Source organism: Mercenaria mercenaria, chromosome 9 (assembly GCF_021730395.1).
Source record: "Mercenaria mercenaria strain notata chromosome 9, MADL_Memer_1, whole genome shotgun sequence".
NCBI lineage: Eukaryota > Metazoa > Mollusca > Bivalvia > Venerida > Veneridae > Mercenaria > Mercenaria mercenaria.
This window is the reverse complement of record NC_069369.1, coordinates 42,393,221-42,405,252: the sequence shown is the minus strand read 5'-3', so window position 1 is coordinate 42,405,252 and position 12,032 is coordinate 42,393,221. Positions and strand designations below refer to the sequence as shown.

The 12,032-nt window shown below is 35.0% G+C and overlaps 1 protein-coding gene across 1 annotated transcript in view; it reads left to right on the top strand.

Moving 5' to 3' along the window:
* The window catches only part of LOC123546994 (adhesion G protein-coupled receptor L2-like), a 448,877-nt gene that overhangs the window by 264,015 nt on the left and 172,830 nt on the right, over positions 1 to 12,032 (top strand). Inside the window, exons 10-11 of the mRNA XM_053550531.1 lie at positions 7,728 to 7,820; positions 8,057 to 8,154. Coding sequence (XP_053406506.1) covers positions 7,728 to 7,820; positions 8,057 to 8,154 — 191 coding nt within the window. The remainder of the gene's footprint in view (positions 1 to 7,727; positions 7,821 to 8,056; positions 8,155 to 12,032) is intronic.

The window sequence follows — 12,032 nt, the reverse complement described above, 5'->3', positions numbered from 1 at the left end:
TAGCATTTGAAGTTGTGCATATGGAGTTTTGTTAGAGATATCACTCAATCAGACCAGAGTTATGGCCCTTGACTTAGTAAAAAAATATGCATAAAAAGGCATAAAAGTTGTGTTGCACATGTCTAAAAAAGTATATTACATAGGGTCATGAAACATCACAGGAATATTATTCAGCATGTGAAGTTGTGCACATGGGATTTTGTTCTGAATTTTTATGAGTCAGACCAGAGTTATGGCCCTTGATTGTCAAAAATATGCATAAATAGGATACAAATTTGTGTCACTTGTATCTCAAAAAGTATTTGACTTAGAGTCATAAAACATTAAGGGATGGTTATATAGCCTGTGAAGTTGCGTACCTGGTGTTCTGTTTGGGATTTCACTCAGCCAGATTGGAGTTATGGTCCTTGTCTTAGTGAAAAATACACATAAAATGCTTGTGTTGCATATATCTTAAAAACGATTTCTCCTAGAGTCATGAAATCATGCAGGAATATTATCCAGTATGCAAATTTGTGCACCCGAGTTTTTTTTCACTTTGCTTGACCAGAGTTATGGCCCTTGACTTAGTCAAAAAATGTATGTATGTCAAAATGTACTTGACCTAGAGTCATAAAACATTAGAGGATTGTTTTATAGCCTATGAAGTTTTGCATCAGGTGTTCTCTTTGGGCTTTTACTCGGCTAGGCCAGAGTTTTGGCCCTTCACAAAGTGAAAATACACATAAAGTTCTTAAGTTTGTGTTGCAAACATCTTAAAAATATTAAATCTTGAGTCATAAGACCATGTACAGTGACAGGAGTGGGGTGCACCTGTGTACTATGGACACACATCTAGTTTTGTCAGGATCTCATCAGTAACTGCAGAGTTGTTGTCCATTAATTCTTTTATAATTCATAAATTCCCACATAACAAAGCAACCTATTGATGGATCTTGATGAAGTTTAACACTGGGTCAATTGTGCATATGCATATGTCAGGATATCTTAACTAACTTTAGAGTTATTGCCCTTGATTTTTTTTCAATCCCCCACCACGAGTGGTTAGGGGTTATAGGAATGGTCTCTGTCCATCCTTCCGTCTTCCGTTCTTCCGTCTGTCCGTAACATTTTGTGTCTGCTCTGTATTTCCTAAACCCCTTGAAGGATTTTCTTGAAACTTGGGTCAAATGATCACCTCATCAAGACAATGTGCAGAACTCATGAGTCAGCCATGTCGGCTCAAGGTCAAGGTCACAACTCAAGATAAAATGTTTGAGCCTTCCATTTTGTGTCCGCTCTGTATCTCCTAAACCCCTGGAAGGATTTTCATAATACTTGGGTCAAATAATCACCTCATCAAGACAATATGCAGAATTTATGATTCAGCCATGTCTGCTCAAGGTCAAGGTCACAACTTAAGGTCAAAGGTTTGAGCCTTCCATTTTGTGTCTGCTCTGTATCTCCAAAACCCCTTGAAGGATTTTCATGATACTTTGGTCAAATGATCACCTTATCAAGATGATGTGCAGAACTAATGAGTCAGCCATGTCGGCTCAAGGTCAAGGTCACAACAAGGTCAAAGGTTGAACACTGTATCTCCTAAATCCCTTGAAGGATTTTCATGATACTTAGGTCAAATGATCACCTCATCAAGCCGATGTGCAGAACTCATGAGTCAGCCATGTTGGCTCAAGGTCAAGGTCACAACTCGAGGTCAAAGGTTTGAGCCTTCCATTTTGTGTCTGCTCTGTATCTCCTAAACCCCTTAAAGAATTTTCAAATTCATTGATGGACTATGAAATATAATTAACAACGTCAATGCTTCCACCCAACACCATCAACCCTTTCACTATACATAACAGTAGTGGGGGATATAGCTGTCTTTCAGACTGCCTTGTTAAATCCTTAAATTCCAACATAATCCAAGTAGCCAATTAACAGAATTTCAATTTTCATTTTCGAAGTATTCAAGGATGAATCCTTTATTATGTTTAGTGGGGGATACCAGTTCACTGAATTTACTTGTTAACATCATTAATTTTGTTGCAAGTGAAATATCAAATAAAATTTAATCAATGAAATGTATTTGAAATTCAGCAGAAACTTCAATGCTGTAAACTGATATATCTTTTACTAGCTATAAATTATAAAATAAATAATTGTTTCTTCTATTGATAGTTGAGGGTGGGGAGGTAATGCTAGAAAGATTAGTAATCAGTTTCTATTTGTCCTACAGTCTTGTTTCCTTTTCCTGAAAAATTGTTCTTATTCTTCCTGTTAATCATCAATCATCTAATTAAATAGTAATTCAGTAAAATTGAAAACAATTCATTTCAGAAAGCACATATCTTAGAACATATGATTAATTTGGACTGTTCACTAAAATGTCACTTGAAACTTTTTTGCAGTACATTTTCATAAAGTTTGAGAACTATAGGACAAATATTCAGTGAATACTCAGACTAGCCATATGTTAATTTTACAATGTATGCATACATCTAATATAATTATTCTATTCAAATAGCAGATTGTCTTAGAATACCAGGCCCTCAGTAGAACAGTTTCACATTAGGCCACTTTAGCATTCTCAGGATCTCTCCCTAAATACCAAATTTTCAAAAGGTTGGAACCAAGTGATAATGATAATGAAGCGATAGGATATTGTTTGACAAAATAATTTACCACCCCTACAGAAAATTCATTGTTCCTTAGCTCCTAAACCCCATCTTAAAAGTTAATTATGTCTCCCCCATAGGTGGGGGAAACATATTGTTTTTGCCTTCACCATCTGTCTGTCTGTCTGTCCATCCGCATTAAGCTTGTCTGGCTTTCACAGGTCAAACTGCTGGCTGGATTTTGATGTGCATATTGCCGACATATTCTGCTTCACTGCACAAAATGGCCACCAGAGCTAAAGGTATACATAGGGGGGGGACATATGTTTTTGTGAAAAAAAACACCTTTCTAGTTTTAATTGGGTTACAAATATTAGGCAAAAGTTGGTATATCTAAATTACATAAGTGCGACACAGGCCGTTTTCATTCAAATAACTCTGCCATTTTTCAAATAGGTAGTTGCTATTCTTAACGTCAATCCCACTTTTTGATTAGTTCAGTTTAAATAGAAATAAGACTTTACCACGAAAAAACTACAATTTCAATAATATAAAATGTTAAAATCTTTACTGCCCATCCCGGCCTTTGCCATAGCTATAAAATTAGAGTTATTAGTTGATTTGTGCAATGTTTCCTTTTTTTCCCATTTTTTTTCCCAACATAAATTTTCATTTTTATGAATTTCCTAGTAAAATATTGTTGCGACTTTATTTCGCATAGTAAAAACAGCAAAATATTCTAGGCTATTGACAATTGGAATGCAAGCATTTATCTAACTATTTAGCGCCAACTAAATACAATATAAGAAATCAAAAGAACTTTTACGGTATTCCATCTGATGTCTGATCTTGTAGCCATTTGAAAAACAGTATGATTCTAATTTACAACAATGTAAACATGTGCTATTATGTTTCCTGCCAAGCCAGATATTGTTGAAAAGTTGACAATTCGATATTCTATGAATATGTTGCAATTTTCTAAGTACAGGTACAGCTAAACATTCCTTTTATTAGCTCACCTGTCACAAAGTGACAAGGTGAGCTTTTGTGATCGCGCGGTGTCCGTCGTCCGTCAGTGCGTCCGTAAACTTTTGCTTGTGACCACTCTAGAGGTCACATTTTTCATGGAATCTTTATGAAAATTGGTCAGAATGTTCATCTTGATGATATTTAGGTTAAGTTCGAAACTGGGTCACGTGCCATCAAAAACTAGGTCAGTAGGTCTAAAAATAGAAAAACCTTGTGACCTCTCTAGAGGCCATATATTTCACAAGATCTTCATGAAAATTGGTCAGAATGTTCACCTTGATGATGTCTAGGTCAAGTTTGAAACTGGGTCACGTGCCTTCAAAAACTAGGTCAGTAGGTCTAAAAATAGAAAAACCTTGCGACCTCTCTAGAGGCCATATATTTCACAAGATCTTCATGTAAATTGGTCAGAACGTTTACCTTGATGATATCTAGGTCAAGTTTGAAACTGGGTCACTTGCCATTTAAAACTAGGTCAGTAGGTCAAATAATAGAAAAACCTTGTGACCTCTCTAAAGGCCATATTTTTCATGGGATCTGTATGAAAGTTGGTCTGAATGTTCATCTTGATGATATCTAGGTCAAGTTCGAAACTGGATCATGTGCGGTCAAAAACTAGGTCAGTAGGTCTAAAAATAGAAAAGCCTTGTGATCTCTCAAGAGGTCATATATTTCATGAGATCTTCATGAAAATTGGTCAGAATGTTCACCTTGATGATATCTAGGTCAAGTTTGAAAGTGGGTCACGTGCCATCAAAAACTAGGTCAGTAGGTCAAATAATAGAAAAACCTTGTGACCTCTCTAGAGGCCATATTTTTTATGGAATCTGTATGAAAGTTGGTCTGAATGTTCATCTTGATGATATCTAGGTCAAGTTCGAAACTGGGTCACGTGCCATCATAAACTAGGTCAGTAGGTTAAATAATAGAAAACCTTGTGACCTCTCTAAAGGCCATATTTTTCATGGGATCTGTATGAAAATTGGTCTGAATGTTCATCTTGATGATATCTAGGTCAAGTTCGAAACAGGGTCATGTGCGGTCAAAAACTAGGTCAGTAGGTCTAAAAATAGAAAAACCTTGTGACCTCTCTAGAGGCCATACTTGTGAATGGATCTCCATAAAAATTGGTCAGAATGTTCACCTTGATGATATCTAGGCCAAATTTGAAACTGGGTCATGTGCCTTTAAAAACTAGGTCAGTAGGTCAAATAATAAAAAAAAAACTTGTGACCTCTCTAGAGGCCATACTTTTCATGGGATCTGTATGAAAGTTGGTTTGAATGTTCATCTTGATGATATCTAGGTCAAGTTTGAAACTGGGTTTACTGCGTTCAAAAACTAGGTCAGTAGGTCTAAAATTAGAAAAATCTTTTGACCTCTCTAGAGGCCATATTTTTCAATGGATCTTCATGAAAATTGATCTGAATGTTCACCTTGATGATATATAGGTCAGTTTCGAAACTGGGTCACATGCGGTCAAAAACTAGGCCGGTAGGTATAAAAATAGAAAAACCTTGTGACCTCTCTAGAGGCCATATTTTTCATGAGATCTTCATGAAAATTAGTGAGAATGTTCACCTTGATGATATCTAGGTAAAATTCAAAACAGGGTCACATACCTTCGAAAACTAGGTCAATAGGTCAAATAATAGAAAAACCTTACGACCTCTCTAGAGACCATATTTTTCAATGGATCTTCATGAAAATTGGTCAGAATTTTTATCTTGATAATATCTAGGTCAAGTTCAAAACTGGGTCACATGAGCTCAAAAACTAGGTCACTATGTCAAATAATAGAAAAAACGACGTCATACTCAAAACTGGGTCATGTGGGAAGAGGTGAGCGATTCAGGACCATCATGGTCCTCTTGTATTTTATACACAGTGGGAGTGTTCTTCAACTAACACATTGCCTAGATTACGTTATTTATTTTTACTGTTACTTACAAATGAAAGTACATAAAAAAGGAATATGGAGACATTTTCCTGCATTAAATAAAATACTTGCAAACTGGTCCCAGTAATCAGACAGCCAATCTGATGTCAATCAAGCAAGACTTTCCCTCATGCTGTCCAGATCTTGATCATATTCAAGCACAAAAAGAGAAATATTCTAACACGATTCGATCCGCAGCAATTGCTATATAAACATATAGCGAAATCGCCTATGCATGAATCTACGATAAAATATAGCTGTTCCATTCCACCCTACGATTGCAACATGACTGTGAGATTCTACTCTGCTTCCTTTATATGCTGACTAAATACTCGACCTTTTTCAGTACTAAGTAGTAGTAATAAAAAGTACATCAAATTTTCTGAAACAAACAATTTCTAACTGATGCATTTATTTGTTTATATTTTTACCGTAAGTAAATGTTTTAGCTAGTCTAGACAGTACCTCAACATCAGTGAATCTATATCTGGTTGTGTACGTAGCTTACAATTTCTGCGTTGTAGGCACCACAAATGTCAACTAGATTATACTTTGACAGTAAATAAATAATAATTCATGTTCCATTATCTTCCAGACTCAAGTGTTTACATGTTTATATGCCCAATGTTCTGGTGTGTATGTTGCAGTACTTGTCATCATAGGTGACGCGTACTATTTTTAGAAACTGCATAGAAATAGTCAAATACTTTGAATGAAGTATTTACTTCTGATTTCTTTTATATCTGACCTTAGATGTTATTGAAAAAAAAAACATTTTCACAGCAGTAACTACTTACTACTTTAATTAAAATTTACTGAATATCGGAACCTTCAATTATGCAATGCTTTCCATTCGTGGGGAGGTTTTTATAATAGCATATGGCCAGCCGATTGACGTATCGAGCTAAAATGTAGAGCTGTAAAATGCGAAGAATTTGAGTGGTTAGAATCGAAATAATAAATATGTTCCAATATTTTTATCAGTTAATAAAATATGGGCAGTCGTTCGGATGCGAATATTTTATTAACTGATAAAATATAGGGACATATTTATTATTTCTTAAATATATTATACCAAGTACCAAATTACATTACAGAGTGCAGACTGTCTTTTTAAGGTTTAGCAGTATATCACCAAAACACAGAAATGTTTGGTAAAGGAACAACATTTTTACCAACAACCTATCTGTCTAATACATGTTTTACCTTACTGTCCTGTACCACTGGATACTTTAAATATTCTCAAAAGTTGTCCCCCTTTATAAAAGAAAATAAAAGTAAACAGTTGTTCAAATTGATGTTTAACCTAGTTATGTGAAGTTTAAGCACTGGGACATTATTGCAATTGCAACAAAACATAGACATGTAACAGTTCTTTAAAAATGGTGTGTGTTTGAAGGCATTGAACTGTCCAGAAGTATGGCCCCTTCATGCAGTCCCTTTCCAGAATTCAATACATATGTGAGCAAATTGATGATGCTTTTGTAGACTTATATGTATGTTTTGTATGCTGTTTAATTGTCATGTAAAACAACTCTTTCTTTCTATAATTTGGTGATATTCGAATTTTTTTTCCAAAACCTGAATTTTTTTCAAAAACCTGGACCTAACTCTTAATCATTTTATCATTTTACATCTTCACATGTGAGTGTGAGTTTTAGGCTTTACCTTTCACTTGCAACATAATAGCTATGAATAGATATAGAAATGAAATTTTCATTATGGGAAATGTATGAAGAAATAAAGTAAAAAAAAAATACAAATTAAGAATAAAGTTCAGTTTTGTCAGATAATTTATTACAAAGAACGATTATTATGATACATCAGTATATCCACCCAGCAGTCTGCGCCTCATTTTGGATTACAGCGTGTAGATAACTCTGCATGTAACCAAGGAATGAGAAAACTGGTCTACTTATGTTTCATTTTAGATCATACAAAGGGAGATAACAACATTTATATTATACATTTCATGCTTCATATTGTATGTTGTATTTGAACATTGTAAGCATTTGTATGTGGACAACTTTGCCGGAGCAATGTGACAGCCCTTTTGATTCATATAATGGTATGTATATTTAGACCTTTCGTAATACAGAATTAAGAAATATTACTAAAAACACTGACAATATAAATCCATGTTTTTATGATTATTTATGCAGCTAAATGTAGCATGTTGACAGATAAGAATGGAATCTGGCCGGCTACAGAAGCTGAAGATTCGGCTACAATAGCATGTGAAAAGTTCTATGTAGGTAAGTTACTAAGTTAAAACATGTATAAAGGTATGTCGCTGAGTTAGAATGTTACTGAATAAATAGTTAAGATTCTGGTTTCTTTGTACTTCTTTATAAATCATAAACCAAATACATCTTAAACAGAATTTAAGGTGAAAATTGATAGAACATAAAAATCCTATATCATTTAGAATATGTTTGTTTTTCTAACTAATAATTTATTATTACAACTTTGTATTCTATCACATTTTAAGGAAACTATTCGAGAATGTGCAGTGCTAACGGTGAGTGGGGAATAGTTTTTGATCAGTGTGAAATACAAGAGACAGTCTTGAAAGAGATTCATGAACAGGTTCGTCATTAACAACATGTCCTTATTCTCCCCCACCATTTTCATAGAAAAAGGGGGACATAGAAATTGGCTATGTCCTTCCATCTGTCTGTCTGTCTGTCACACTTTGTGTCCGGTCCATAATTCTGCCATCTGTAAAGGAATTTTAAAATTACTTGGCAAAAATATTCCCCATAATGAGATGATGTATCATACACAAGACCCATACCTCAAGTTTCAAGGTCAAGGTCACACTTGTAGGTCAAATGTTAACAGGGTCTGTTTCCTGTCTGGTCCATAACTCGTCAATTTTCAAGGGATTTTAAAATTACTTGGTACAAATGTTTCACATAATGAGACGATGTGTATCCACAAGACCCAGATTCATAGCTCAAATGTCAAGGTCACACTTGGAAGTCAAATGTTAAGTTTTATGTCCAGTTCATATCTCTACCATTCATCAAGGTATTTGAAAATCATATGGCACAAATATTCCCCATAATGAGGTGACATGTCAAGTGCAAGACCCGGGCTCCTATATCACAGGTCAAGGTCACACTTAGAGGTCTAAGATAATAAGTCTTTTTCTCTTTATTTTTTGGTCAATAATGTACTTTGCATGGATAGATATTAAAGTAACTTGGTACAAACAGTCACCATAACAAAATGATATGTTGCATGTGAGACCCAGACCTCTAGCTCAAGGTCAAGGTCACATTTGAAGATAAAAAAAATATTATCATTTTATCTGGTCTAACTTTTCTATGCATGGATGTATATTCAAATACCTTGGCATAAATAATTACCATTACAAGACAGTGTGACTTGAGAAATACCCAGACCACTCATTTTTTGTTGTGGTTAAGGTAGTTCTGCACGTTTGGATCGAAAAAATTTTCTACAATGAAGAATTTGGTAAAACACTGATTTTTCAAAACTTCGAAATATACCTAGAAAATTCAGCAAATAAAAAAGATATGTGCTTGATTTTTTGCAAGACTGATTTTAAAAAATCGGATCTCACGCAATTTTTCATAATGGGAGTCTTTGGGAAAATCACAGCTTTCATAACTTTTTCGTGAATAGAAATTTTTCTATAATGTAGATTTTAATGAAACTTCTCACAGTTGTAAATAAACATTTGGCCTATATTTTGGTGAAATAAAATGTATAGGTCCGTGTGCTTATTTTTGAGATATTTGACCATGATTAAAGTGACCCGCACATTTCAAGCTAATTTCAAGACATCATTTTCAATTATCTAACATGTCAGATGTTTTAATATCATATTTTAACTTTAGAAAGAAAGTAAAGGTGCCGTTGTAATAAATTTACTCACAGGTTGCCATTAATTCATAAACTGATTTTCATTTCCGTACGCAGAATCCAGACTTTACTCTATGTTTTCCGGATAAATGACGTTACGCTATCACTTCCGGTTTCTCAAACATGCAGAACTACCTTAAATGCAGTTACCCTCCTTTTATATGATAAAGTACAATACATGTGTTTTTCATCAATTTTCCCACTAATTTATAAAGGAAATTATGTTTAAAGTATGATGATTGGTATGATAGATATAAAACAAATTAAAAAATGTAGATTTCCAGAAGGCAAACCCAGGCATAAGTTATAACTTTATTAGTCCCCTACTGGTTGAAAACCAGTTTTGGGGACTATATGAATGCACTTTTCCGTCATTCCGTCCGTCCGCAATTTCGTGTCCAGTCCATAACTCTTTTATCCATGAAGGGATTTTATTATTACTTGGCACAAATGTTCCCCATGATGAGACGACGTGTCATGTGCAAAACCCGGACCCCTAGCTTAAAGGTCGAGGTCACAATTGGAGGTCAAAAGTCAACAGGGCTTTTTTCCTGTCCATTCCATAACTCTCTCAGTCATGAAGGGATTTTAATATCAATTGGCAGAATTGTACGTCATAATAAGACGATGTGTCATGCACAACTTTCAGACCCCTAGCTCAAAGGTCAAGGTCACACTTAGTAGTCAGATGTTAACATGGCATGAACAGGGTCTGTTTCGTGTCCGGTCCATAACTCTGTCATTCATTAAGGGATTTCAGTATTACTTGGCACAGGTGTTCTCCATGATGAGACAACATGTCATGCGCAAATCCCGGAGCCCTTGCTCAAAGGTCAAGGTCATACTTAGAGGTCAAAGGTCTAATTAAAGAATGACTTTGTCTGGAGCATTTCATCTTTATGCATGGAGGGATTTTAATGTAACTTGGCACAAATGTTCACCACCATGAGACAAATTGTCTTGCACCAGAACCAGGTCGCTAGGTCTAAGGTCAAGGTCATACTTAGAGGTCAAAGGTCAAATTCAAGAATGACTTTGTCCAGAGCATTTCTTTTTCATGCATGGAGAGATTTTGATGTAACTTGGCACAAATGTTCACTCCCATGAGGCACACTTTTTTAGAATTACGTCCCTTCGTTGTTACTATAAATAGATTACATTGTAACTCTTTAATTACTGGCCATAGGGAAAAATCGAGACCACTTTTCTGTGGTACAACATGCATGTTACATCCAGTATTTAGGTGTATTTTGATCTATCTCTACCTGGTAAAGATTTTCTTGTGGACTTACATTTTATAGATTTTTTTTTTTTTTTTAGGATTAATTTCACTTTGTTGTTACTATAAATAACTTTTATGATAACTTTTTGTATAATAGGCCAAAAAAATTCCAAATGAAAACAACTCTGTACGTTTTTATATAATTATGCAAATTTTAATCCAAGCCCTTTGTTATATTATATTGTATATATAGTACAATGTTGTTTATACATCATTGACAGATATCAGTTTATTATGTTATACTGCAGTAGAGAAAATTAGGTGCCTTCCAGTAGGGGACTTTGTATTGCATGGCAATACTTCATTCACTTGTTGTACCCCCCGACAACAAAGTTGTAAGGGGGGGTATACTGGTTTCAGGTTGTCTGTCTGTCCGTCTGTCTGTCTGTCTGTCCGTCTGTCCGTAGACGCAATCTTGTGCGCACCATCTCTCCTTATCCCCTTGACAGAATTTAATGAAACTTCACACAAGTGATCAGTACCAACAGTAGTTGTGCATGGGGCATGTTAGGTTCTTTTAGAAAAAAAAATTGCAGAGTTATGGGACTTTGTTTTTTTGTTACTATACTATATACATAGACACAATCTTGTGCGCACCATCTCTCCTCATCCCCTTGACACAATTTAATGAAACTTCACACAAGTGATCAGTACCAACAGTAGTTGTGCATGGGGCATTTTAGGTTCTTTTAGAAAAATTTTTTGCAGAGTTATGGGACTTTGTTTTTTTGTTATTATACTATATACATAGACACAATCTTGTGCGCACCATCTCTCCTCATCCCCTTGACACAATTTAATGAAACTTCACACAAGTAATCAGTAACAACAGTAGTTGTGCATGAGGCATGTTAGGTTCTTTCAGAAAAAAAATTTGCAGAGTTATGGGACTTTGTTTTTTTTGTTACTATACTATATACATAGACACAATCTTGTGCGCACCATCTCTCCTCATCTCCTTGACACAATTTAATGAAACTTCACACAAGTGATCAGTAACAACAGTAGTTGTGCATGGGGCATGTTAGGTTCTTTCAGCGACAAAAATTGCAGAGTTATGGGACTTTGTTTCTTGTTAACATACTATGTACATACAGTCTGCATATGCAATCTTGTGCGTGCCTAATCTACCAAACCCTTACACACAATTTAATGAAACTTCACACAAGTGATCAGTACCAACCCTAGTTGTGCATGGTGCATGTTACATTCTTTTAGATAAATATTCTGCATAGTTATGGGACTTTGTTTTTTGTTACTATACTGTATACATACAGTCTATATACATACA